Consider the following 25569-nt stretch of genomic DNA (forward strand, 5'->3'; position numbering starts at 1 on the left):
GAATTCCCCAGATTCTGGGGAACTCAGTTTGCGCATGTGCAGTATCACCCATGCAATAGAGACCAGGCCGTATTTTAATCGGCCTGGTCTCGAGGCTAACTGATAACAGAAGTCACCGAGATTAGCCAGAAAAATATCCTGAAATTTATGGACAATTAAGTCATACACAGAGCTATATAGCTAGTTAGCTGGAGACAGAGCTGGTTGCAGTACTGATAGAGCTTACACCAAGATGTGGCCTGTCATGCATTATAGGCAACTTTCACTCTGTTCAGATGATGGCTGTACTGCGCGTGTCGTACCTCCTCTGTTTGAATAGTACTCCGACATCCAATTATCCTCTCCATTGTAACGAGTTATCACTCAGTGCTTTGAGTGTTAACAAGATTCCTGCCAGTACAATGCAAGCTATATACAGCACCGCCAAACTATAATTATACTATACTCTGCAGTGCTCTAATCCGGGCAACAGATACAGTCGGACATATATAAATACCTTTTTTCAGCTGTTTAGTATATCTATGGTAACGTGAACCTTAGGAATGTCACATGAATGGTGACGCGTGTCCAACTTCCTCTGGTTGCAGGCTATATGAGTCTTTTGTTAACATAATAATTATAGTAGGCTATAATTATAAGGGTAGCATCAGAATGTTATGAGACGAGCTATAATTGAAGTTCTATCTATATGCTTCCTTCTTCAATCTACATTCGTTCGTTGTGACGTCATTGTTTTACTGAGCATGATATACGTTGTTATCCCGGTATCTGGTTATAAGGCAAAGCAAATCCTTCGATTTTGTTGTCTAAAAGCAGCTTTTGAATCTTCCACAGTCACTGCAAACACATGCAGCAACATCTACCCTTGTTGTATTTTGACCTCTGAGATCGAAGGAAACAGTACGTGTGCCACTACTGCTGCAAAGAAACAGCCCCGCCCCACTCACTCAAACAGCCCTCCACGGTGGTCTATCCTCGGCATCACAACCAAGCCAAAGAAGCTCGCCTCTACACTGCTGCAAAACAGCTCAAGCCCCCAGCAAAAAGAGCCGCTTCTAGTACAGTGCTATGGTGAAACAGAATTGACATGCATCACTAGGTCTAGGAACACAGAATCTTCCCCAAAATGAACCTTTGATAATTTTAAAACCTGGATGGTTGCAAAGAAGAAACTCAAGCAGTGCTGAACATTCCTGCATGGCTGGACTTACTTTGATACTTGTTATTTCTCATGATATAATACTTATTTATGCCAGAGGGGCGTTTTGCGGTTAGTGCATTATGACTTTGCGGTTAGTGCATCATGACTTTCAGCAGTGCATTATGCTGCATATTGCACTTGGCAACAACGTAGCAACGGGATATTATTATAGTCCAAGTAACAAGCCAAAAACTTGCAATTTACCGTACTTATTCGATTTAAAGCGACCCTCCAAATATGCAACACCCTCGCTCTTTTCCAATTTTCTGACCTCTAAAGGTAGCGACTGCAGCGTTGACAATTATTTTTTTATGTCGCGCCCTAAATAGAGATTAAACCACAGCCTCGATTCCAGGCCGCAAGAAACAATGTAATTAAGCGGCCTATATAATCGAGGATAGAATAGAGTAACCTCCAATTAGATGCGACCCTCTAAATACGCGACACCAAGACTTCAACATAATTTTCACCCTCCAAAATAAACGATCGATCTCTGGCTTCGTAATTATTTGAAAGTGTCGCCTTAAATCAAATAAGTACAATAAGTATTTGTTTGGCTGTCTTAAAATGTAGCACATATAATATGTGTTTAAGTCTCTTTCAATACCGGTAGTTGTGTTACTGCTGTCAGATATATGTCTTGCAGTCAGACGATCGAGCTAGCTAAGGGCGTGTTTAATTTCTAAGTGCATCCGGATAATAGGCGCATAGAGGCTGCTCTTTTTCCTATAGGCGCATGCACTTACTAACCAGATTATACGGTATGCTTCTTCAGAAGAGATAAACACGAAAAGCAGTAAAATAGTGCTGACGAGTCAACACAAAAGTGTTAACTCTATAAATTATTTATACATAGTGATGTGAATGACGCGTGGCCAACCTCTTCTGAGCTTTACCATATATCCCTATATAGCTCGTGCGGCTACGTCTCGAGGCATATACTAAATTATACACTCATATACCGGTACATTCAGGGAGCTTACTTGTTAAAGAGACCAAAGCAGCATCTGTAAGGGTGTAGAAATAATAAATTAATGTGATGTGCAGTATGCAATCCTCATTACAGACAGATATGTCTGGGCTGATTATATTTCGGAAATAATTGACTCACAGATGTCCCTGGCAGATGGTCTTCTCCTCATGTCTTCTTGCAAGCAACTGTCGATAAGCTTTCTCAACCTGTGTGTGTGAGGGATCTGGGAAACATGGAATGATCGATCCTTGGCTGATTTGATTGTCTCTAGCTTGCAAACGATCTGCACCATAATCACCCCAAGAGAAAACACATCCAGGCTATTATCATATTTCTCCTTGTCCAATCGAATGGCCTCGGGAGGTAGATACCCCACAGCTGTGAGGGTAGGGCTAAGCTTGGAGGGATCGTATAAACGTGACATGCCAAAGTCGCAAATCTTTGCAACAGGCAGTGGTTGTGCAAGCTTTAGCGAGATGTTATCACCACAGAGGTCACGGTGGATAATCTGCTTGCTGTGAATGTAAGACAGACCATAAGCTATGTCTTTGGAGAGACTAATTTCACATTCGCTAGTGAGGGACTCTTCATCAAGGTTGGAGAAGTAGGATCTTAGATTGCAATCCATCAGCTCTAGAACGAGGATCGTACCACCTGATTTGGGGTGTTTGGTAATTGACAAATATTGAACAATGTTTGGGTGCTGAAGCGACTCGAGAAAATCACACTCACGATCAAAATCCCTGCGGGCCTCTTCACTTTTACCGGCTGGGAAACCTGTCTGCATTTCTACAGCCTCGTAAAATAAAACTTTGACTGCACAGATCTCCCCCATGTAGCTGCCTTTGAAGACTGCTCCATATGCACCTTTACCGAGTCGTTCGTCTAGGAAAACTGTCAAATCTTCATTGATCTTCTGGTGATTTTGGTCAACTGTGAGTGCATGCATGTGCCCAATGTGAGGGTTGGAGGAGTGGGTGAGGTGGTAAATACAAGTACAATGTGACCACATAATTACAATCCAGTACAGCCGATATCACCCCAGGCAGGATTAGGACGGTGATATCCAGTGGCAGATCTAAGGGGAGATCCCATGGTGTCATGGTTTTTGTACAGCTACCAGCTAGCTTTTTTAGCTATAATTGTAATGGTTGTTTTGATGTATCAACTGTGTTTGCCTAGGCTAGTTGACTGTTCGTGGAAGCTAGCTATAGCTCTACTGCACAACGTGTGACCGGAAGTGGGCGTAACCCAAAAATGTCACGCTGCGAACTCGTTAGTTTGGAACCTTTTCCTTTTTCCTGGATCTGCCACTGAATTATCAACCTGATTACCAAAGCTATATACCGTACCCTCGCGAAAATACGCCCACATTTTTCTGAAAGAAGTCTAGGGGACTGGGCGTTTAATAACGAACGGCGAGTTTTCATTCGAATATACGCCCATTCGCGGCCTCAAATCGAGGTTTACACTTTGCTCTATGACAATTCTTTATTTTTAATACATAGTATGAACATTTCATTGACAACAACAATGTTATAAACTAATGCATGAGTATATATGATTAAAGCATGACAAGAGAATGAACATGAAGAAGTGGACTCTGACTCTATTCGTTGCTTGTCGATGTCAGAAACTTCCCAAAGGATGGTAGGTCATACTCCTACTGAGCAGCTATCAGGTACTTTGTTTCAGAAAACCAAGGCAAGGTAACCTGCAAAATTAGCCTGTGTGATAACTTTCTTGGACTTTGTGTTTTCCTTTCTCAGCATAATTATAGGGCTATAGACTTGACTCTACTTGTTCCCTGCACATACATCTTCAAGGGCAAACTGTCAACAGATCCATACAGAGAAAGTTATATGTCTGATCTTGGTCTAGCAAGGAGTATAGTCTTACTAGCTGCTACCTAAAACTTCCTTTCTTCGTAGTGAACATGTGGCATTCAGCTACTGCGCATGCTCAACTCTTTATTCTGGGTGGTATATACCCTCGTGCAAAAACTTCGAAGCAAAAGATAGGATGGGCATTTATTCAAGATGGGCTTATTTTCGCGAGGGTACGGTATAATATAACATATAGATCAAGTAAATAAGATGCCTGACTGCACGTAGCTGTATCTCTAGCTACTGAAAATGAATGCATTCCAGATATAGTATATACAGTAACTTAATAATTGGTACTTATACGTACCCTTTAACTTCGGATTGCTAGACTGTAATGGATGATCTCTCTCGATGGTGTTGGCTATGTGAACGTGGCCCACAATAGGACTTGACAAAGCTTTGATAACATCTTCCCATCTTCTCTCCCCACCTTTCAGCCATTCTTTCAAACCCTCACGATAGCAGTGATCAGGATCATCTCGCCATTTTGTACCTATGCTGTCGATAGTATCCGAGGATATCTTAAAAGCCAGCAAGACGTTTCGCCACTTGGTTCGAGCATCAAACGTAGCTATGTACAAATCTCTTAGATCTGCTATTGTGAGATAGTCAGACATATCCTCTGTATGGGTATAGAATAGCGAACCTAATACATTTTGTGAAAATCTGCAGTATATGTTTGTTGTACGGTACTTAATAAGGTAGACCTACGTTTCCGAGACTATAGTGTATGCAAAACGATAAATAGTGCTATAATTATGGGAGAAATGTCCAGGTGGCGCCGAAGTATACGTACATGTAGCAGTATATTTTCTGGCACGGTAAATATTATGTTGCTAGCTATAGCTAGCTGTATATAGCTTCAGTTTATATACAGACACAAATCAGCACAGTATATATATATAGTCTAGTAAACAGTGGTGTGCACTCACTATTATAGCTGAATCCAGAGACTATAGCTGATCACAGTCTGAACTAAAAGTTAATTAGCTAGAGAATAACAAACCTTAATTGGTAGCTTGTACAACTACAAGACCCACCCACTTTCTCTGTTATATAACAATGAAATACAAAATCAACAAATCAACCTAAATTATATTATAGTATTCATGATTGTTTATAGTTTGGTGGTGGTGCCCAGGGTGCAGGGGGTGGGGGAGGGGGCGGGGCTACACTGCCGGCAAGACTGCACGAGGAAAAAATAATCATAACATAATTATACTGTAATTTTGAATTTTGCTTACTTTGGTTTTGGAAAGAATTGAGGTCCTGGCACCATAGGCATACCAGGCATTCCTTGTGGAGGGAGCCCGGGACTGTGTGTGTGGGCATGTGTGTGTGTTGTGTGTGTGTGTGTGTGTGTGTGTGTGTGCTCACATGATCATCCCTGAAGGTAGTCTTATCCCAGGGGGTAGTCCAGGTACACCACCAGCATTACCCTATAGAGGTACGGAAATTAATATCAGATATCGGATTTTTATAAATTTTAGCGCAATTAAAAGAAACACAAGAACGAGCAAATTTCCTAATTAAGCTTTCATGTACTTCGCAATAGTTATATAGAAGCTTGTAAAGTGTCATTTTGCATTTGAAACTTGATATAAATAATAGGTTGTTACCATGTTACCATGCTTTATAACAGAACTGACAGTTTGGAAAAATGGTGGGAGAGCAAATTGCATCGGGTTGCCATGGGTTACAGGCTGCTGCATAGCGGACTTGTCCTTGTGCCGATAGAGAGTGTGTGCATCAAGGTCTCGTTGAGAGAGATAGCTCCGCCCACATCCCTTATTGTCATACCTGTCCACAAAAAGTCAACAACATAATAATTATCGTTTCTACAAGAAGAGAACACTATAATTATCACAAAACATTTGCATAGTGTGAAAGTGTGAAAATTGCTAGGATTGGCCGCGCAGAGAATTCACCAAAAAGTCACACACAAAAAAATGAGATACATGTAGTATCGTATCCACATAAGAAAAACGTACAGATTATACGACACAGACCCACCTTCCGCCTGAGTGGGTGCAGATGTGTACTGTTCCCATGGAGGCCTCCTCGAAGGTTTGGTCCCCCTCCTTACACTTAGGGCACACTCCACTAGCCTTCTTAGCACAGCCATGACAGAACGCATGACGACACTTTTTCTACACAATTTTATAAATAATTATTATTAGCCAGTCAGTCTAGACATTAACCAATTTCATGCAAAATAATATCAACTGCAAACTTTACAAGTGCATAAAAATTACAAATTATACCAGTACTAAAATTACTGATTTGGCTCACTAGTAAAAGTTTTCCCGTGTACTATTAAAATAATAGTACACGTATAATCGTCATATTAACGCTACCCACTCTCCATCACTAACCATTCGGCCGTAGATGAGAACGGGTAAGGAGCATATCTCACATATGTGGAGTAGAGGGTCCTTAACTGGTCGTCCAATCAGACGCACCGGATGATCCCACTGCATACTCTCAGACGCCCTCGGCTTCTCCACTTCATCGGAAACTACACCAAATAAGAATAAATATCTTTCCAAACAGTTAGCTTTTTAGCTTACCAGAATCCTGAGGTTTTTTTGAACTTCTAGGAGGCTCAGATTTGATGATAACGCCCGTGTCCTTGAGTTTTAGGGCAATATTTTTCCTAACTTTCTGCTCCATTTTTTTCTATTTAGAGAGCACCGAAGACAGTGCACATTATTTGAATAATGGTTTTATGATGTGCATTATTTAGAATTTCAACAGGCCAATCACTTTCGAGGGGTGGCATTTGTTGGCGGGCGATTGGCAGTACTACCACGTAGTCACACCACTTGATAAGAAAAACTTTCTCTAGAGCTCATCTTTTTATCCCTGTAAGTTGGTAGAATGTCTCTGTTTATAACGTGCAGTCATGTTACAATCGTTGTACAGATCCACAGCAACTCTCATCAAGATGTTCGAGGCACGCTTGGCCCAAGGCAGTCTGCTCAAGAAAATCATTGAAGTGAGCATTTAATACAAGCTACTGTAGTTACTTAGTTTGTATAATTATATAATATACTGTATTTACTTGATTAAACGCCCGGGCGTTTATTCCTAGCAGCATCTGTAGAGGGGGTGTTTAAACGAGATGGCGTTTATTCGAAACGGGCGTTTATTGTTAATTTGTTTTGTCTACTTCAAACTCTTGCTCATCAGCAGTTATTATGCTCTTTTTGGCTGCTGCCACAGCTCTCAGCTTTCATCTTAAGTCGTAGGAGTGGTGTTTCTCCCTCTGTCCTCTCTTGCCATCATAAATAGTATCTATTTACTCTATGCTGCCCTTGTTTCAGCTGGTTTCACGTGCTAATTCAGCTCCACCCACAGTGCCACGTCCCATACATGGGCGATTATTTAAGAGGGGCGTTTAATCAAGTAAATACGGTACATGTACGTGTAACAACGTTATAGGCGCGTGTTTACTGTACACCAGCAGTTCATATAGTGTCCTCTTGTCCCTCTACAGGCAATCCATAATCTGGTCCCAGAGATCAACATGGAGGTGACATCATCGGGTATCTCGGTACAAGCCATGGACTCCAGTCATGTGTGCCTCGTGTTCCTGGAGTTGGACGCTGGAGCATTTGATCCATTCCGATGTGACAAGAATATCACTCTTGGAGTCTCTACAGCAAAGTGGGTGTGGTCATTATAGGGGTGGTGGGTTGGATTGATCTTGCATTCTAGGGGTGTGGTTAACCTCCTCGTTATTACGCCCACTCCTCCCCTTGTTAGGCTAGGGGGTGTATGTGTGTATTGTGGTTTTACGAACGTGGGTGTGCTTCCAATTCCACGCTGAGAGAACAATGCAATGTGTGTGCCTCCCCACTGTATTTATTCAACACTCTGAATCACCCGTAATAAAAATAATGGCACCATAATTGTGTATTATTTTCAGTGTTTGAATATATACCATAATTATATAAAACTGTTGACGTATTTCATTACCCCCCTCACACACACACAGTTTGCTCAAGGTGCTCCGTTGTGCTGGCAACGAGGACTCCATCACTCTCAGAGCTAAGGACGACACTGACAGTATGGAGGTGTTCATTGAGAACACTGATCAGGACAGAACCTCAACCTTTGAGATCAAACTCATGGATCTCGACCAAGAGAGGCTGGGAATACCCGTGAGTCATGTGATGTCATGTGACACCTGTATTTTAGGTGACATATTTTCACAGGTAGATTTGTCTGCGTTTTCACTGTTTAGCTCATTTTGCTGGTGTTAAATTCTGCTCAAGTTATGAAATTGATGTTAGCGCTTCTAATTACTCGCAAGTGGCATTTCCAATTTGCAATTTTACTCTCATTCGCAGAAAGAGCAAAAGTTAATACCCGCAAAAAATATGTCACTGTTTTGTTATCCTTTAATGTCACATGATCTCCCCTACAGGCCACAGAATACGATGCCGTTCTAAAAATACCGTCTGGAGAATTTCAACGGATCACTCGCGATATTTCTCAATTCAGTGACTCCATGGTCATCTCGTGCACTAAGGAAGGTGTCCAGTTCTCCACTGCCCCCAGCACCACTGAGGGGAGCGCTAAGATCACACTCAAGGATGGGGCGGTCATGGACAAGAAGGGAGAGGGCGGGGTGAGTGTGTGGGTGTGAGGAGTGTGGGTGTGCATGTGTGTGAGGAGTGATGGTGTGTGAGGTATGAGGGTGTGTGTGAGGTATGATGGTGTGTGTGAGATGTGTGTGTGTGGGTGTGAGGAGTGTGTGTGTGGAGTGAGGGTGTATTAAATCTATTAGCATTTTCTCTTTGATCCTTGACCCAAATTATTTGTATGTACAAAATCAGTGTTCTTACAGTGTACTGACCAAGTCTCTCCACATGCAGGTTTCTATTGAGTTGAATGAACCAGTCTCTCTCACGTACGCCTGTCACTTCATGGGCTTCTTTGTCAAGGCCACACCCCTTTCCGATAAGACCATAGTGTCGCTGAAGGCTGATCGTCCAATGGCCTTGGAGTATCCCATCGGAGCCATTGGTCACCTCCGCTATTATCTGGCTCCTAAAGTAGAGTCAGAGTGAACACTAACTCACTAGCTCATTTATTTGCCACTCACATCTTTAAATTTGTTATTGTAATTATTATACACATGACATTATTCCTTAATATTATTATTATGATGTTTAATACCAGGAGTACATGTATTACTTATTTTGTGTGTGTGTAGGTAGCCTCGATCCCAGCCCCCTCACTTGAGAGCGGCCTGGAATCGAGGCTAGTGTGTGGGCAAAATCTACTTCCTGTTGGTCTGACTGACCACGCCTACTATAATAAAAGAAAGGCGTGTCAGCACATAATTAAAAACCCTTATCCAACTAAAACTACCCAAAGAAACTAGTGCACTGAGAGATAATGGCAATGCCTGGTGGACTGAAACCTGCTGAAATTGCTGACCCTGAAATACAAGCAGTGGCTGATGCCGTAAGTCAGTGCTGTACTAGACTATAGTGTCAGATGCCATTGTATACATTCACGTCACATAGATGTACAATATGTACGGTAGTGTGTTCAGTCACACCAAATTGATCTTATGTAACATGTAACGACTGGCTTATGTAACATGTAACGGCTGGCTTGCGAGACTAGGTGTGGCAGGCAAACAAATTTATCATTAATTATAAACCATAAAACCACAACAAGTCACCACAAAAGTCGCTTTGCAAAGATCACTACTTTTTGTTAGATCACATGGCCAATCTGACCACTACTATAATTATGCCGGAAAATCAAGATTAATTTGGTGTGGCCTTGTGGATTGTTGTTGCCATGGTATAGCCTTGGGTATGGCTACATTTGTTGTTTGACATATCACACACACACACACACACACACACATCATCCACCCACTCCACACACACACACACACACACATACACACACACATCCTCCACCCACTCCACACACACACACACACATTCTCCACCCACTCCACACACACACACACTGGGACAGGTGAGGGCTGACCTGGAGGGCAAGCTAGGGAGCCAGTGCTCTGAGTATGTAGCAGTGACCTACAGGTCGCAAGTGGTGGCTGGAATCAACTACTTCATCAAGGTTGGTCTAATATTATGTTGTAACTGCTAGTAAAAATAGAAACTAACTGTATAATTGATAATGCCCTTAATATTCTATGCTCTTCAATCCTCCTTTTCTTTGCATTGTAATAATTATTATTGTAGCAAGCATTGTATTGTATACTGTATTACTAATTGTGTATAATGACTGTACTCCTCAAGCCTGTAATATACTATTGTTCTATAATAACTATAGTGTGTGTAGCTGTGTAGTTATAACGGATGTGATATCACAGTGCATGCCCTATAGGTGAAGGTTGGACCTGATGCTTACGTTCATCTGAGAGTGTACAAACACTTCAGTGGGGAGATTTCTCTGGCTTCTTACCAAGACAAGAAGACCAAAGATGACGAAGTGACCTATTTCTCTGGCTGAACTATATAATCATCGACCCGAACTATTAGCTAGCTGAAATTAATGCACTCCTGTTAAGTGTTATATGTAAATGAATTTTATATCAAGTTTAGCAGACACAAATTTTAGATCTAGAGTGGCACTTTACTGCACATGTACATGTCAGACAAAATTTTTAAATTATGGTAGCGGTCGATTCATAAAGAAGCTGATTGTTAGCGCGTGGTGATTTTTTTAGGAATCTTATGAATGTAACGATCTTTACCGGAGTACTGCACACAGCACAGAATTTCTTCACTTATTTTGAGCCTGCTAGGGACTATATAGCCTCTCTGCGGCCTTCCCTAGTGGGAAGTGCGGCCTGGGATCGAGGCTAGCTAGGGACCCAATACACAATACTAGAAATGTCCAAGCGAGACAAAAGGTGAGGTTGATGTGCATATAATGTAATTGCAGGATCTCAAACAATTTTTACTGTATTTATATATTAATAAGTATCACTTGGAGTGGCCTAATGCCTAGGCCTGGTGGACTGAAACCTGCTGAATCTGCTGACCCTAAAATACAAGCAGTGGCTGATGCCGTAAGTCAGTAGTCTCGCGGACCCAGACCCTGATAATATATCGGCTGGTCCACGAGACTAGTAAGTCAGTGCTAGCATGCTATACTAGACTATAGTGTCAGATGGCATTGTATGTATACATTCACATAGATATACAATACGTACGATAGTGTGTTCAGTCACACCAAATTGATCTTATGTTTCACGGATCTTTACATTGTAACAGCTGGCTTGCGAGACTAGGTGGTTTATCATTAATTATAAACCACGAAACCACAAACAGTCACCACAAAAATCGCTTTTGCAAATATCACTACTTTTTGCTAGATCACATGGCCAATCTGACCACTACTATAATTATGCCGGAAAATCCGTGAAAATAAGATTAATTTGCTGGTGTCTGGCTACATTTGTAGTTTGACATGTCACACACACACACACACACACACATCCTCCACCCACTCCACACTCAACACACACACACACACACTGGGGCAGGTGAGGGCTGACCTGGAGGGCAAGCTAGGGAGCCAGTGCTCTGAGTACGTGGCAGTGACCTACAGGTTGCAAAAGGTGGCTGGAATCAACTACTTCATCAAGGTATGGTCTAATATTATGTTGCAACTGCTAGTAAACTAACTGATCAAAAGTATAATTAATTTTGATAATGCCCTTAATATTCTATGCTCTTCAATCCTCATTTTCTTTGCATTGTAATAATTATTAATGTAGCAAGCATTGTATTGTATACTGTATTACTTAATTGTGTATAATGACTGTACTCCTCAAGCCTGTAATCCAAGCATTGTATTGTTCTATATTAACTATAGTATGTATGATAGCTGTGTGGTTGTAACGGATGTGACATCACAGTGCATGCCCTATAGGTGAAGGTTGGACCTGATGCTTACGTTCATCTGAGAGTGTACAAACGCTTCACTGGGGAGATTTCTCTGACTTCTTACCAAGACAAGAAGACCAAAGATGACGAAGTGACCTATTTCTAATTCTCTGGCTGAACTATATAATCATCGACCCGAACTATTAGCTAGCTGAAATTAATGCACTCCTGTTAACTGTTATATGTAAGTGAATTTTATATCAAGTTTAGCAGACACAAATTTTATGCACTGTAGATCTACTTTACTGCACATGTACATGTCAGACAAAATTTTTAAATTATGGTAGCGGTCGATTCATAAAGAAGCTGATTGTTAGTGCGTGGTGAATTTTTTTAGGAAGCTTATGAATGTAACGATCTTTACCGGAGTACTGCACACAGCACAGGATTTCTTCAGTTATTTTGAGCCTGCTAGGGACCCAATACACAATACTAGAAATGTCCAAGCGAGACAGAAGGTGAGGTTGATGTGCATCTCAAACAATTTTTACTATAATAATTTTAAATCATAATTATATTTTTATAGTGTGGCTTTTAAAGAGGAGGTAGATATTTCCGAGAAGAGTAGACGGACAGATACTGAGCCGCGTAAGGAGGAAGGAAAGAGTGAGAAAACGTTCATAATTCACGTTCCCATAGCAATAAACGTGATTGTTTCAGGTTCAAGATTCAAGGCCAAGCACAGTCTAGACAGTGATGAGGAGGACGAACCTAATCAGGTTGAGAAGGCGGGGCTTGGAGACGAGGACCTCGCTGCACAGGAGGAGGACACTGTGGTGAGGGGGCGTGTGTGAGAGGAGTGTGTGTTGTGTGTGTGAGGGGGGCGTGTGTGTTTGGGAAGGGTACAATAAACAATTTATACAAAATAAAAATTTGTATTCTCTCTTTCTGTTGTATATAGCGTTTTGATGACGGTATTGAAGTGACTCCATTCAACATGCAAGATGAGCTAGAGGAAGGGTAAGCCCCTGTAATTACATCACCTTAATTATAGATCCTCACACCTTCGGCGGGTATATACAAGATTCCTATGGATTATTTTTTGTTTTCATCTTGCAGAACTTTCGATGCTCACGGCAACTATCATCTTAAGAAGGACCCGGACAGTGTTCAGGACAGCTGGTTGGAGGGGGTAGACTGGGGCAGGGTGAGTGGGTGGGGACTGTCCCTTTCATTAGTGGAGGCTGCTTATTTAGTATGTAAAGTAGACACTAGTCGATAATAATCTAAAAAATGGGGAGGTACAATCCTGTTGTCAAGCAACTATATATAATGTATTCATGGTGTGTACAAGCCTTGCACACTAGCATCTAAATTACCTAATATTAGTGGAGGGTGTTCTTTTAATTAGGTAAGGGTTCAGAATAATTATATATCAATCGTTTAGCAAAGTGCATGTGTCAAGCTACAGGATGTGTGTCTTCGAGTTGTTATAGATTTTTCCAAATTTGAGTTATGGCCAACTTTCTTTAATTTAGTGGTTGTACATGTACTGTACTGTAGTCTGTGTACAAATAATCCTGATGCATTGTGTTTGTAGGTTGAGGAGCAACGTGAATGGAAGGAAATGGGCGGAGCTCCATCAGCGGAGGGATCCTCTGATGAGGAGGTGGACACTCTGGGGCTCTATAAGCAAATCATAGAGTTGCTGAAACCTGGGGAGACTTTGACTAAGGTGTGTGTGTGGAGTGTGTGGGTGTGTGTGTGTGGAGTGTGTGGGTGTGCATGGGGGTGTGGGCGTGTGTGTACAGTGGAGCTTCTGAGGAATACCACTGACAAACTGTTTGTTTTGGAGAGCCTGTTTTCTAGGATGAGAATTTAACAATTGTAACAGTACCATGAAAGAGTCTCCATTTTTTATAGAGCTTTGTTTGTTTGTTTCATTTTGATAATCAATTTCCCACTGTATATTGTTACAGGCTGTGCGAAGACTGGGTGGTGCCAAGTCACAGCTGGCCAGTGACAGGTGGAGGAAGCAAAAGAAGAAAGAAGAGTCAGCGACAGATCAACCAATGGAACAGGTAAGCTCTGTACTACAATAGAGTGACATAGCACACTCACTGTACGTACATTAACAGTGGATTAGTTTTGTCCTTAATAATTAAATACCATTCCACAGAATTGATGGTTGTTGTTAATTTATGGTTGATCACGCTTTTTGCCAAAGTGTCAGAGTAACTTGTGGAGTTTATGTAGCAATTTTTCTGGACTCTTTTATATACTTCCATTGTATTAATGCAAGCTTCGCACTCGTGCAGGAGTGTAGTCTGGACAAGGAGGGTTTGGAGAGACTAACGGGACTGGCTGACCAACTAGTGGCCTCAGGAGATTATTGTATCCTCTCACAGCATGACCCTAGAGTCACTACCCCACCGCTTTTGTAGTATATATTATATTATTAAAAGGATGAAACGTAGATTGTAGTTCTGATGTATAGTGGTTGTTAAGAGTGGGTGTGGTCCCTTGACTGTGTGTAGCGGTGTATGAGAGCACTTACGAGCAAATCAAGTACAACATCACACAGAGAGAGAAAGCAAAAGGTAATGCTCACCTAAAATCCATTTTTTGAAGCATGGGCTTCGTATTTTCAGCCGGTTTTGATAGCTATATTTAACTGCCCATAACTCTAGTTGGGATTGTCCAATTCAATTTAACTACTAAAAATTAATGTGCATTTAGTAGCTCTGATAGTTTAGATCAATGATTGCATTCGGCCCAAATCTTCCATTTTTAAGAAAAAATATGGGCTATAATTATAATTATAGCCTTTTTGTTTAGCTCAATGTTTTCGGGCCATAATGAAAGTTTACAGGAATACTGAATTAACGCTTTAACTGTGTTTCGATTTTTAAGATTCTATCTTTCTCTGTAGAACCAGTAGACATGTTTTCCGAAATTCAGCCTCCTAAAGTGGGTGTGGCTTCAACATCAGTGGGTGGAGCTTCAGACGATGTCAAGTGGGAGTACAAGTGGACAAATGAGGATGAGAAAATCCATGGTCCCTTCACAAGTACTGAAATGGCAGAGTGGCAAGAGCAAGGGTGAGTTGGTCAAGTCATACAGAATCTAGTATAAGCCCCCCCCCAAGCCCGTACACATTATTATAGGGTTATCATAAATTATGTAGCTGTGTTCCATTATTTTTAGTCAATTGTTTGTATACAAAAAGCAGAGCCTTATCGTCAGTATCTTGCCTGTGTGTGTACACAGTAACAATTCATATTTTTGTTGTTTATTTTTGCAGGTACTTTCCGGATGGTGTGTTGGTACGAAAGGTTGGTGCTGACTCAGCACAATTCTACTCATCAAAGAGAATAGACTTTGAACTTTACACATAACTATTACCTACATGTAGAACAACACTTATAATAGTTTATGTAAATAATTTTATATATGACATTGTTTATTTAATTATCGTTGCACTGTTCAAATACTTACAAACTGTGTACGTTAATAAAACAATGATCTAAAATTACAAAGAAAGTTCATTTATATAGCGAATGGGGTGAGTATAAGGAATTATCGCTAGCTACGGGTGATGCGTGGGCGTGGTTGTTCTTGGACTAGCTAGTAGGTTGGATCGTCAATTTCGATGTTAAGTACTTCAATCTCAAAGATGAGTTCAGCACCTGGTGGGATCGTGGGCGGGGAGTCAAGGAGACATGAACTATAATTAGCAAAAAGTGGCAATTATTATATAAGCCAGAGGAGGTCCGACATGCTTACACGAATTAATTACTAGTGATACTGCATTGGCCTGAACATTATCACGTAACGGTAACAATTATGAGATCAAATGCACTGAACATAGTGATTTGTGCACGCATGTCGGACTTCCTCTAGCATTGGCATGAGATTATTGGTATATATAATTTATTATCTAGAAAGGATATCCCCATGATGGAAAGCCCTCATCTCCATAGCCTTTGTGACCAGCAATCAGGAACTTGGCCACCTCTCCTCTCTTCATGGTCATGCAGCCCTCGTCCCATCCTGGGGAGATGGAGGGCACATTATCACACAATAATTATAATACCATCAGTCTACTGATTGTAGTAGCTAGATAATTATAAGCAAAGTAGGAACACTTGCTTACCTTGGATCACTTTTCCAAGTCCTACTTGGAATTGAAAGGGGCTTTGGCCACGATCTTTGGTGCTATGGAAATGAACATAATTTTAAAATACAGAATTGTTTATATAATTATAGTACCTACCTCCAGAACTTCTTTGGTTTTTTACCAGCTAGCGAGCCAGTGCAATGCACAGTGATCTTGTCCCCTTTGTTAGGAAGGTCTCCAATGCCTCCCTTCAACATCATCTTGGATACGCCATCACTGACAGAGACAGACATGATTGTTTTGTAGTACTTTTAATACTAGATGGATGAGCCCCACCCACTTTTTGTAGCACTGGAGGGAGTGGCTGCTAATTAAATGCTCCATTGCGCATGTGCTACTAATCATTGTTAGCCTCGATCCATACCGCCCTCGAAAATACATATCTTTGCGGCTTGAAATCGAGGCTAGTGTGAAAATAATAATGACAAAATACACAAGTTTTCAAGTGATTTTTCACACAATTTAAAGTCTATTAACGTCCAGTTCAGTTGATGGAGAGGATCTCGATCTCAAACAATAGCTCAGCATTTGGTGTGATTGTGTGGAGGGGTTAAGGGAACAACTGAACACAGTATAATTATATGCATCGATTTTCTACAGTAGATCTATAACTGTATGGCCATATGAATGAATGAATGCACTGCACGTATTAAAGGATATCCCCATGCTGGAAAGCCATTTGCTCCGTAGCCTTTGTGACCAGCAATAGTGATCTTAGCCACCTCTCCAAGCTTCATGGTCATACAACCCTCGTCCCATCCTGGGGAGGGGAGAGAAAGTTATTACACTAATTATGAGTATGTTGTACGTACATAGACTATCTACTGTACTCTACCTTTGATGACTTGGCCAAGGCCTACGTTAAACGAAAAAGGCTTCTGTCCAGCGTCCGTGGTGCTGTGAGTAAGAATAATAGATATAGTATGATTATACAGATTACAAGATAGCAAATAAAATCATACCTCCAAAATTTCTTGGGAGGGTTGGTATTGAGTGATCCTGTACACTGCACAACAATCTTGCTCCCTGCTGCTGGAGTGTTGCCAGAGCCTTCCCTCACAATCACCTTAGACACACCTTCACTTATCTGAATAGACATGACTGGAGATGCTTAAACTGGAGCCTGCTGTGATGTCAGTTAAGTTACAAGTTTATTTTAGAGTAGAGAATCTGGTAGCATGCATATAATTATGAACTTGCAACACAGGCACCTTTACCATATAATGTGGTGAACTTATGACTCCATTGACCCAGGTTCGAATCCAAGAAGAGTCTTTTCTAAATCACTTTTCTTTTCTCTGAAACTGGCCTGTTTAATTTTTTGCCACAAGAGTCAAAATAATTATTACAGATATAATTATATCCACATCTAACAGTCTATATGCTAGCTCTGGCAGTTACACATTAGTGGCTTCTTTGTTAAGCACGAGCAGCCCCACCCCCACCCACTCACGCATGGCTGAACAAAGAACTCAAGAACACTGAACAATGAAGGTAATATATCTAACCACTCTAGCTGCTGCACTCTCTCTAGTCAGTGCTCAGAGCGACCCCCGACACGGGGTAGGCTATGATGAGAGGTTTGTGGAGGGTGTCCTCACACACACTGCAGGACAATGGAAGAAATGTATGCCATATTTTAGGTGAGAATTTTGATCCAATAAAATTAGACTGAATATTGTATTAATAATTATCGTCTGTATTTTGCAGGCGATCGCTGGAAGAGTTCTCTAAATTAGAAGAGGCGAGACGTCACTGTTACTCTCTCTGCTCCCGGAAGAGCTCAAAGGTCACTACTCGATGGGCGGATCTTAATTTCTTTGGGTCTATATTGGAACGCTCTCATTGTGTCCGTCACTGCACAGAGGAGGAGGCTGGGCTACTACCAAGGGGGGCCGTGTCACTGACTATTGAACGAGCACTTCGGATGAAAGAGGGATTAAGCTTTTTACAGTCAGCCTATCATCAGGTGTGGTATTATCTGCGTGCAGTTATAGGAACGAAATCACCAATCCTTTAATTGTAGAGAGGTTTATAGGGAGGTCTGTAATTTGAAGGCTCTTTTAATTTAGAGGTTCCATAAACATTATCTATAGCCTCGAGAGGTCAGTGGCTTAATTGTTGTGTGATCCATTCTTCAATTATAACTCTTTTCACCTCTATTGAAATCTGCTGTGTGGCAACAGAGCCTATATACTGTGGTCCCACTGTGTACACTGTAGCTAGTGGTTGACTTATAATAAGGTGAAAAGGGTTGTATACAATTAATTGCCTCAGTATTCGATTGTATCAGACCACCTCCCCCCACACACACAGCTTGGTGCTATCGGTGAGGCAGCCCGGGCCTGCACTCAGTACTTTTACTACAACCCACACAACGATGCGGCTAAAGAAAAGTTCCATATGTACAAGCGTCTCAGAAAAGTCACTAAAGATGATCTAAAACCTGGACACATTCTGAAATACGTGAGTCAATTATCACCGATAGCCACACATGCAATCAACAACTGAATGTGGAAAATGTCACGTGTGGAAATAATTATAACTAAGGAAATTTGCCAGCAAAAGTTATGCTACCCCCATAGAAGAAGCTTGTTTACATACTATCATTTTGCTAGTTTGCTATACATGTAGTTTTGCTAGGAAGCTGATATAGTTGCATTTATATCTTACTGGTTTGCTGGTTACATCTGTTAAATACGGTGGTCTTGTTGCTAATAAGGATTTTGTTTCTTTCAGCGTGATCTATTTGAGATTGGCCATAAAGCTTATCATGCAGAGGACTGGTCTCTCCTGGTGGAGTCAATGGAGAGTGGACTGCTCGAGTTGTTCTCTTCACTGGAGGACTGTCGTAGGGACTGCACTGGACCACTCAAGATAGAAGATATATTTGGATTCTCAGAGGTGGGCCTGCATGAGGGGATTCAATGTATCGTATATATCGGTTTTCAAATGCGATTGCGAATGACACTGTACATGCAATCCTGATTGCGTTTCCGAATGACAGAATCTCCAATACAAGAGAAATAGTATGCACATGCTCACTCTTTGCCGGTTGCGATTCATGCGAAAATTTGTAATTCGCACTCAAAAGAACGTTACATTCGAAACCCAATATAATTATGATATTTAATTTCGTTTTCCATGCAGTTAATGACAGAGGTTCAATCTAAGCTGCTGGACTGTCAGAATCAATGCTCACGCAATTTAGGAATGTTTCGTACTGACAAAACCGAGGAATTCTTTGGGAGCTACTTCCACTACCTCGAATATGGCTACTACTTCTGTGAGTCATTTAAACTACTATCTATATCATTTGTTGATCCAATAGCAGTCAAAATAGGCCTCTTTTCCAAGCTTTCTGTGATATTCTGGAGAGCTTCCAAAGAGCTACTGAACAAATAAATCTTGAAATTGATCACTCTTCATCTCCCTACCTTCAGTGAATCGGTCTCGAGATGCAGTGTCAGCTGTTGCTACTCGGGTGAGACTAGACCCTAGCAATGAGGAGGCTAGGAGAAGTGCCGTGTTCTATAAGCAACGTCCAGGGGTCACCACCAAGGACTTCAAACCACGAGAGGTAAGCATCCATCACAGCCATTAATTGCTGCATGTCCAGAGTTTTAATCTCTCACACACACAGGATGTGATACCTGAGATATTGAAGCACGAGGCTATTCTGAAGTATGGAAAACTAATCAAAAAACTTTGTGAACTAACAGAGAACACCACAGAACACGATGAAGACATGATACTAGTGAGCAAAATGTTGTACAGTATATATTGCTTGCACACACACACACACACACACACACACACACACACACACACACACATAATTATAGCTGGAAGAGGACTTCAAGAAATGGCCTGTAGTAGCCATGTTGCTGGAACATTCCACCCAAAGAAATTCTGCTAGCGAGTAGATAGTCATCAACAACTCTATTGTGTGGTACAATAATTATTATTGTTGTTGTGTGCGCATGCGCATAATTATACCTAGCGCCAGGAGAAAAAGTCAGGCTGGGAACGAGGCTAGTCTCGGTGAAAGACGCCTCAATAAATCTTGCTGACACAGCTTTTATTGGGTTCAAAGGTCAACCTGGCTATATATTATTATCTAGCTATTGTTTTTGAGTGTGAAGATGTCTTTCTCAGTGTCTGATGAATGGACAGAGGTATCTGCGGGGGAGGGCGTGTCCAGTGCCGTGGAGGGAGAGGGGGAGGCTGGATATGGGTGAGCAGGAGAATATCATTATAGCCTTTTTTAATACAATTTTACGTAAACGTCTGTAAAAAAAGCGTCCGCTATTTATTACTGTTACTACGAAACAAAATAGATGATTTATACAAGCGAAATGTTCAAATGGCGCTGCACATGTTCTTGTGTAAGCAATGATTTAATACAGTATATAAAACAGCTACCCTTATTATAATTATGGGCTTGAACATTATCCCCCCACACACCCACACACACACACACCCACCACATACACACTCCCACCACATACGCACAGGCAAGTGGAACGATCTAATCTGCTCAATATGCTCAAGATATCCATCAAGGCTCTTATCGAGAGCTCCATGAGATTAGGGGCGGGGATTAAAGATGACCACACCCACCTAGTACAGTTCCTAGTGCTGGTCGAACTATCACTCAAACACCGACTCAGGAGTAAGCGGTTTGTATAATTAATTAAATTATGTATATACAGCTACTGTTTTACTACAATGTTTTGGCATCAAATATGTAGGGGTTCATAACAATAGCACTAATACTGCAAAGGCCAATACCAGTATTTGTATCACATCATGAAAGCAAAGTTAGATAGAAAATTGTCCTGCTGATTTTTGGCTCATTCGCAAGGTTTTCGCTCCCGACAGTAATGTATGTAATGTTACTGTGTGTTACTTTATAATCTGTCACTATAATTATAATTCCTCCTATAATACAGATCGTCGGAGTTTGCTCGGACTGAAGAAGTCATTCTGGGGGGTGGTTGAGACGTGTGAGAGACTGACGAGTGACCTCGCTGCTAGCGTGGCTAATATCAGAGCCATCCCTGGGATTAAGTATGTTGCTATACAAGTTTTGTGTTAGTCGAAATGCTGCAAAAAATGCAACGGCTTTTATTAAAATTGCAGCTCTTTGATAGCTCCGCAATTTGTTTTCAGATTGTCCAATCTCTAGATGCAAATAATCCAGCAAAGGCAACCGCTTTTGTTCAGCTATGTTGATAGCTACTTTTAAGAGCCCGCAAGTGACCTTTCCACTCATGTGCTGACAGTATCTCTGTGTATATGTAGATATCATACTAATTTCTTCTTCCTCCCCTCCCCACTAGGACTAATGTTGGACGTGGTAGGGCGTGGCTAAGAGTGTCACTCATGCAGAAGAAACTGTCGGATCATTTCAGAGCATTCACTGAAAACAGAGCCGTCCTCAGGTGTGTGGGCGCGTGTGTGTGTGGGGGGGGGGGAGTTGGATGCTTTGGTAACTATCTTTGAAAGTCCATAACTTTAGTTTGAATCAACCAATTTCTCAAAACTAAAAATACATTCTGTAGCTCTTAGTTAGCTCTATCACATGACATGCTTATAGATCATGTGACTCACCACTAACCCCACCCCCTCCTCCGTTACAGTGACTGGTATGATAGAGAGGCCCTCATGATGCGTGAGGAGGGCGGTGTACTTACTGGTCTGTTGATGGGACTCAACGCACTCGACTACAACGTACTACTAAAGGGGGACGAGTTTGACTCATCGGTACGCTTTAATTAAGAGGGTATACATGTGTACTAAGTATTGCACACTGGAGGAGTGGTGCCTCGTCAAATAAACGTCCAAATATGATATTTTGTCTTTGTTTTTACAATCACCTCTCTTGAAATGCAAACCTTGTTAGAGACAATATTTATAAGTCAACGACTAGCTACAGTGTACACAGTGGGACCACACTATAGGCTCTGTACACTAGCTACAGTGTACACAGTGGGACCACACTATAGGCTCTGTACACTAGCTACAGTGTACACAGTGGGACCATACTATAGGCACTAGTCACACTATAGGCACTAGTCACACTGCAGGTCAATTAGAGTAGCATTTCTGCTTTTTTGCAAAATGATTGTAACTTGTCTTCTGTACTTGTGCAGGTGGGAGTGTTGGATTTGAGCAGATATCTCCGTGATGGTAACTACCTCGCTAGACCTAGTGGCGATGAGGACGAGTGAGTTGTTGCCATGGTTATATAGTGACACATAGTGACACCCGTTGCCATGGTTATATAGTGACACATAGTTACATAGTGACACCCGTTGCCATGGTTATATAGTGACACCCGTTGCCATAGGGAAGACGACTCACAGCTGGCTAATTTAATGGACCAGAAAGCATATCTCGAAGAACTCAACAGAAAACTCGAGTAAGTGTGATTTATTATAGATATGTCAGTGATGTGCCCACACTGGTCGGTGGTGGTGGTTGGTACTAACCACCTCTTAGGCCAAGCTAGCTACATGGACATGAAAGAAGTATTGAGGATCGAATATAACCATTAGTTCAAAATTCTGGTCACATCGTTGTATCTGTTGAGCTGTAGTTAACCCTTAGCCATGCTTGTTCCATTAACCTCTCTGCTCTTGAGTTATCCATTAACCCTTTAGATCCTCAGTGGAGCGTCTACAGTCTAAACTAGAGTCTGCTGAGAAGGCTAACAGAGTGCTGAGTCAGCAAGTCTCCTCTTCCCAATATCCTCCCCCGGACAAAGATGACCTCAGAGCCATGAACGAGCAGTCAGCCACTCAACTCAAGAAAGCACTCGAGGTCAGTGAATGTGACTCTGTGTGTGTGTGGGCGTGTGTGGGGTGGGGGTGTGGGGTGAGTGACTGTGTGTGCATATAATTATATGTAGTATCTGTACTAATTGTTTTGTACGTACAGAATCTTCACGATGACCAAAAGGCCGAATTGGATTCATTCAGCCAATCAAGGTAAACCACACACCCTCACTCATCCCACTCACACCCACACCACACCCTCACACATCCCACTCTCCACACACACACAGAGCTGATATGAAGGAGCTTTTTTCCGCTACTCAGAAAAGTCTCGAGACTGAGCAAAACTTGAGAGAACAGGTGACAACACATTCTAAACTATATACAAGTACAACTTCTGTTGCTTCTGATGTGATGGCTTTATTTTGCTGTCCAGCTAATGAACTAATCCATTATACATATTTGCTGCAGGTTGAAAAAGAACTGGCTGCCCAGAGGAGTATGAGAGTTGAGAAGGAGGTATTGTTCGATACTACCCTATAGCTAGAAATTTCTGCGGCCCAAAAATTCTGCGAATTCTCCGAATGAATGAGTAAACACAGAAATATTATCCGCAAATGCTTATTAACCACGCCTAATTTAACAGTTGAAAATTCAATTCTCAGAAATATTATCCGCAGAAGGTCTTTTTACAGAATTTTTGGACCGCAGAAATTTCTAGCTATACGGTGTATGTATGTACACTTGTGTGAATGCTGTACATACAATGACTGTTCATGTGTTATACTTGTGAGGTTCGCTGTAACTTGGTACTGATGTGATATCAACTAATGCCCTCACACTCCCCACACACGCCCACTCCCCACCCACACACACACACACAGACGGCCCTCCAGTTACTTGAGAAGAGTGTCCATGAGAAGCAGGACAATGTGATAGCCCTGAGGAAGCAGCTGGAGGAGAGCAAGACCACCAACATCACCATGCAAACACAACTCAAGGTCAGGTCACTTCAAACATCGATTTTATGATAATAATTATTTCTGGCCCAAATCGAATTTTTGCATGGACTATAATAATAGTGTGTTGTGTTGTTGTTTGGATTGTCTAAGACTGTTTCGAGAGCTATCTTACTCTGTTAGATATCTTTGTGCCCCACACACACACACACACACACCCCACACACACACACCCCACCCCCTCACAGACATCTAAGGAGACACACCAGAGAGACTCGCTCAAGATAAGAGGACTAGAAGCCAAACTAGCACAACTCACAGCACAGAGCAAGAAGACTGACAAAGAGTAAGCATGTATTGATTTTTCAAGTAGTTACGTATCAGGGTAGTAGATTTTACTTAAGCCATTAATTTTATGTTTATATCATAGCTGTATGGGGTACCTTGTCACATGATCGCCCCACACACACACACACACACACTCCACACAGATTGGCGGACACTGTGGCTGGTCTGCGAGAGTCTGAGCGTACGTCAGGTGACCTGGCCACTCGACTGGAGGAGATCCAATTGGCTAAGAGCTCGGCAGAAAATGACCTCACCATCGAAAAACAATGGAGGTCATCGCTACAGGTTAGACACACAGTTTAAAATAACTATAATAAAAATAATTATAAGTGTTATTGCTTTATAGATGGAGTTACAGCGTGAAAAGAACAGAGTGGTTGAACTGACCAATGAAACGAAGCAATTTAAGTCACTGCAGAAGGTAATGGTCACATGATTAATCACATGACTGTCACATGACTGTGTGGTTATATAGGAACACTCTGAGATGCAGGAGCGTTTTGCTGCTCTACAAGAAACAGTCAATGATCAGGAGATAGCCATGGTGGAGATGGGCCGACAACTCAGTCTGTGAGTTACCACACACACACACACACACACACACACGCCCACACACACTTACTCTCTACATACACGCCTACTCCCCCCTCACATAGGTCCCAACAGAAGGTGTCGGACATGAAAGAGGTGACCGGGATGTCACGTGACTCTGTCTGGATTGATGACAAAGACATCACAGATTGTCAGGACTGTAAGAAACAGTTCTCAGTGGCTAGGAGAAAGGCAAGTGCAGGGAGAGCTACAGTTACAGTTTGAGCTATAATTATACTAGCCTTTATTGTGGATGCGCATTTTTCAATTGTTATAGCTCTTTTTAACGAAATTTTGTATACAGGAGGTGGACTTTGTTGAGAGTTTTTTTTTGTTTTATTTGGGACCTGGGGTTTGCTATATTTATCGCAGTTGGTCTTTCTGGGAGTGGCCGTTAACACCCGCCCACACACACACACACCCTCACACTTCCCGCCCACACACACACACAGCATCACTGTCGTAACTGTGGAGGCATATTCTGCTACGCTTGCTCCGACAACAGCGTACAGCTTCCCTCGAGTGCTAAACCAGTTCGAGTGTGTAACTCTTGTCAGGACCAGGTCCTACAAAGAGCCTCGACTTGAGGACACTGCAACGACTACTAATATAGGGAGACTGTCTGCATCTTTAATTTGTGTGAATATTAAGAAATTAATTTTGTCCGTCTTATTTATGTTTTAGAGATTTTTTAAGAGAGATTTTTGAGATTATGAATCCACTCTAAGAATGATATTAACTGTTGAGAAGAGTTGCCATT

General features: G+C 41.7%; 9 protein-coding genes across 9 annotated transcripts in view; 5 read left to right on the forward strand and 4 right to left on the reverse strand.

Moving 5' to 3' along the window:
* LOC135337077 (uncharacterized) overlaps nucleotides 1–5114 on the reverse strand; it is a 60257-nt gene extending 55143 nt beyond the window's left edge. Inside the window, exons 1-4 of the mRNA XM_064532975.1 lie at nucleotides 4993–5114; nucleotides 4368–4682; nucleotides 2313–3107; nucleotides 2185–2208 (exon numbers count right to left, since the gene is read on the reverse strand). Coding sequence (XP_064389045.1) covers nucleotides 2185–2208; nucleotides 2313–3107; nucleotides 4368–4677 — 1129 coding nt within the window. The 5' untranslated portion in view covers nucleotides 4678–4682; nucleotides 4993–5114. The remainder of the gene's footprint in view (nucleotides 1–2184; nucleotides 2209–2312; nucleotides 3108–4367; nucleotides 4683–4992) is intronic.
* Nucleotides 5100–6785, reverse strand: LOC135337083 (E3 ubiquitin-protein ligase Hakai-like). The gene is made up of 7 exons (XM_064532983.1): nucleotides 6631–6785; nucleotides 6436–6578; nucleotides 6074–6210; nucleotides 5710–5860; nucleotides 5438–5499; nucleotides 5305–5376; nucleotides 5100–5246 (listed from the first exon to the last, which is right to left on the reverse strand). Exons 1-7 carry the CDS (start codon nucleotides 6731–6733, stop codon nucleotides 5168–5170), a joined length of 747 nt encoding a protein of 248 aa, XP_064389053.1. The 5' UTR covers nucleotides 6734–6785; the 3' UTR covers nucleotides 5100–5167.
* LOC135337082 (proliferating cell nuclear antigen-like) lies at nucleotides 6773–9244 on the forward strand. The gene is made up of 6 exons (XM_064532982.1): nucleotides 6773–6927; nucleotides 6986–7058; nucleotides 7560–7729; nucleotides 8061–8226; nucleotides 8493–8696; nucleotides 8944–9244. The coding sequence occupies exons 2-6, from the start codon at nucleotides 7008–7010 to the stop codon at nucleotides 9136–9138; spliced, it is 786 nt and encodes a 261-aa protein (XP_064389052.1). The 5' UTR covers nucleotides 6773–6927; nucleotides 6986–7007; the 3' UTR covers nucleotides 9139–9244.
* A 141-nt stretch (nucleotides 9245–9385) lies between these two features.
* LOC135337194 (uncharacterized) lies at nucleotides 9386–12229 on the forward strand. Its single transcript, XM_064533093.1, has 7 exons — nucleotides 9386–9538; nucleotides 10070–10171; nucleotides 10442–10564; nucleotides 10924–10970; nucleotides 11042–11129; nucleotides 11607–11708; nucleotides 11996–12229. The coding sequence occupies exons 1-7, from the start codon at nucleotides 9470–9472 to the stop codon at nucleotides 12113–12115; spliced, it is 651 nt and encodes a 216-aa protein (XP_064389163.1). The 5' UTR covers nucleotides 9386–9469; the 3' UTR covers nucleotides 12116–12229.
* Nucleotides 12230–12323: 94 nt separating this feature from the next.
* LOC135337376 (CD2 antigen cytoplasmic tail-binding protein 2-like) lies at nucleotides 12324–15440 on the forward strand. Its single transcript, XM_064533309.1, has 11 exons — nucleotides 12324–12467; nucleotides 12536–12615; nucleotides 12670–12785; nucleotides 12911–12969; nucleotides 13069–13156; nucleotides 13550–13684; nucleotides 13929–14030; nucleotides 14268–14343; nucleotides 14487–14549; nucleotides 14882–15050; nucleotides 15254–15440. Exons 1-11 carry the CDS (start codon nucleotides 12448–12450, stop codon nucleotides 15345–15347), a joined length of 1002 nt encoding a protein of 333 aa, XP_064389379.1. The 5' UTR covers nucleotides 12324–12447; the 3' UTR covers nucleotides 15348–15440.
* LOC135337389 (uncharacterized) lies at nucleotides 15409–16415 on the reverse strand. The gene is made up of 4 exons (XM_064533323.1): nucleotides 16226–16415; nucleotides 16106–16167; nucleotides 15903–16002; nucleotides 15409–15649 (listed from the first exon to the last, which is right to left on the reverse strand). Exons 1-4 carry the CDS (start codon nucleotides 16360–16362, stop codon nucleotides 15577–15579), a joined length of 372 nt encoding a protein of 123 aa, XP_064389393.1. The 5' UTR covers nucleotides 16363–16415; the 3' UTR covers nucleotides 15409–15576.
* Nucleotides 16416–16533: 118 nt separating this feature from the next.
* On the reverse strand, nucleotides 16534–17336 carry LOC135337391 (uncharacterized). Its single transcript, XM_064533325.1, has 4 exons — nucleotides 17092–17336; nucleotides 16965–17026; nucleotides 16789–16889; nucleotides 16534–16667 (listed from the first exon to the last, which is right to left on the reverse strand). The coding sequence occupies exons 1-4, from the start codon at nucleotides 17226–17228 to the stop codon at nucleotides 16614–16616; spliced, it is 354 nt and encodes a 117-aa protein (XP_064389395.1). The 5' UTR covers nucleotides 17229–17336; the 3' UTR covers nucleotides 16534–16613.
* A 241-nt stretch (nucleotides 17337–17577) lies between these two features.
* Nucleotides 17578–20096, forward strand: LOC135337373 (cartilage-associated protein-like). Its single transcript, XM_064533306.1, has 8 exons — nucleotides 17578–17772; nucleotides 17840–18098; nucleotides 18446–18595; nucleotides 18869–19033; nucleotides 19280–19415; nucleotides 19573–19709; nucleotides 19773–19886; nucleotides 19975–20096. Exons 1-8 carry the CDS (start codon nucleotides 17618–17620, stop codon nucleotides 20053–20055), a joined length of 1197 nt encoding a protein of 398 aa, XP_064389376.1. The 5' UTR covers nucleotides 17578–17617; the 3' UTR covers nucleotides 20056–20096.
* Nucleotides 20097–20223: 127 nt separating this feature from the next.
* On the forward strand, nucleotides 20224–25558 carry LOC135337356 (RUN and FYVE domain-containing protein 2-like). The gene is made up of 18 exons (XM_064533286.1): nucleotides 20224–20366; nucleotides 20647–20804; nucleotides 21085–21202; nucleotides 21475–21576; nucleotides 21775–21898; nucleotides 22288–22361; nucleotides 22485–22556; nucleotides 22798–22957; nucleotides 23075–23124; nucleotides 23202–23271; nucleotides 23383–23430; nucleotides 23796–23912; nucleotides 24119–24216; nucleotides 24362–24503; nucleotides 24565–24639; nucleotides 24694–24788; nucleotides 24875–25001; nucleotides 25262–25558. Exons 1-18 carry the CDS (start codon nucleotides 20275–20277, stop codon nucleotides 25394–25396), a joined length of 1857 nt encoding a protein of 618 aa, XP_064389356.1. The 5' UTR covers nucleotides 20224–20274; the 3' UTR covers nucleotides 25397–25558.
* Nucleotides 25559–25569: the final 11 nt, after the last annotated feature.

Source organism: Halichondria panicea, chromosome 6, assembly GCF_963675165.1.
Source record: "Halichondria panicea chromosome 6, odHalPani1.1, whole genome shotgun sequence".
Lineage (NCBI taxonomy): Eukaryota > Metazoa > Porifera > Demospongiae > Suberitida > Halichondriidae > Halichondria > Halichondria panicea.

Bases quoted from the DNA above. Each gene is read 5' to 3' on its own strand.
- LOC135337083 (XM_064532983.1), bottom strand. From the start codon at position 6,733: ATGGAGCAGAAAGTTAGGAAAAATATTGCCCTAAAACTCAAGGACACG. The intron at 6,579-6,630 runs GTAAGCTAAAAA...TATTTGGTGTAG, and splicing joins AAAAAAACCTCAGGATTCTG to TTTCCGATGAAGTGGAGAAG. The intron at 5,861-6,073 runs GTGGGTCTGTGT...TTTTGTGGACAG, and splicing joins TGCACCCACTCAGGCGGAAG to GTATGACAATAAGGGATGTG.
- LOC135337082 (XM_064532982.1), top strand. From the start codon at position 7,008: ATGTTCGAGGCACGCTTGGCCCAAGGCAGTCTGCTCAAGAAAATCATT. The intron at 8,227-8,492 runs GTGAGTCATGTG...TCTCCCCTACAG, and splicing joins AAGAGAGGCTGGGAATACCC to GCCACAGAATACGATGCCGT. The intron at 8,697-8,943 runs GTGAGTGTGTGG...CTCCACATGCAG, and splicing joins ACAAGAAGGGAGAGGGCGGG to GTTTCTATTGAGTTGAATGA.
- LOC135337194 (XM_064533093.1), top strand. From the start codon at position 9,470: ATGGCAATGCCTGGTGGACTGAAACCTGCTGAAATTGCTGACCCTGAA. The intron at 10,971-11,041 runs GTGAGGTTGATG...TATATTAATAAG, and splicing joins ATGTCCAAGCGAGACAAAAG to TATCACTTGGAGTGGCCTAA. The intron at 11,709-11,995 runs GTATGGTCTAAT...CATGCCCTATAG, and splicing joins GAATCAACTACTTCATCAAG to GTGAAGGTTGGACCTGATGC.
- LOC135337376 (XM_064533309.1), top strand. From the start codon at position 12,448: ATGTCCAAGCGAGACAGAAG. The intron at 12,468-12,535 runs GTGAGGTTGATG...ATATTTTTATAG, and splicing joins ATGTCCAAGCGAGACAGAAG to TGTGGCTTTTAAAGAGGAGG. The intron at 12,786-12,910 runs GTGAGGGGGCGT...TGTTGTATATAG, and splicing joins CACAGGAGGAGGACACTGTG to CGTTTTGATGACGGTATTGA.
- LOC135337389 (XM_064533323.1), bottom strand. From the start codon at position 16,362: ATGTCTGTCTCTGTCAGTGATGGCGTATCCAAGATGATGTTGAAGGGA. The intron at 16,003-16,105 runs GTAAGCAAGTGT...CCATCTCCCCAG, and splicing joins ACTTGGAAAAGTGATCCAAG to GATGGGACGAGGGCTGCATG. The intron at 15,650-15,902 runs ATATCCTTTCTA...CTCCCCGCCCAC, and splicing joins GAGGGCTTTCCATCATGGGG to GATCCCACCAGGTGCTGAAC.
- LOC135337391 (XM_064533325.1), bottom strand. From the start codon at position 17,228: ATGTCTATTCAGATAAGTGAAGGTGTGTCTAAGGTGATTGTGAGGGAA. The intron at 17,027-17,091 runs GTATGATTTTAT...TCTTACTCACAG, and splicing joins CCTCCCAAGAAATTTTGGAG to CACCACGGACGCTGGACAGA. The intron at 16,890-16,964 runs GTAGAGTACAGT...TCCCCTCCCCAG, and splicing joins CCTTGGCCAAGTCATCAAAG to GATGGGACGAGGGTTGTATG.
- LOC135337373 (XM_064533306.1), top strand. From the start codon at position 17,618: ATGAAGGTAATATATCTAACCACTCTAGCTGCTGCACTCTCTCTAGTC. The intron at 19,034-19,279 runs GTGGGCCTGCAT...TTTTCCATGCAG, and splicing joins ATATATTTGGATTCTCAGAG to TTAATGACAGAGGTTCAATC. The intron at 19,710-19,772 runs GTAAGCATCCAT...TCACACACACAG, and splicing joins AGGACTTCAAACCACGAGAG to GATGTGATACCTGAGATATT.
- LOC135337356 (XM_064533286.1), top strand. From the start codon at position 20,275: ATGTCTTTCTCAGTGTCTGATGAATGGACAGAGGTATCTGCGGGGGAG. The intron at 21,899-22,287 runs GTACGCTTTAAT...GTACTTGTGCAG, and splicing joins GGGACGAGTTTGACTCATCG to GTGGGAGTGTTGGATTTGAG. The intron at 24,504-24,564 runs GTTAGACACACA...ATTGCTTTATAG, and splicing joins AATGGAGGTCATCGCTACAG to ATGGAGTTACAGCGTGAAAA.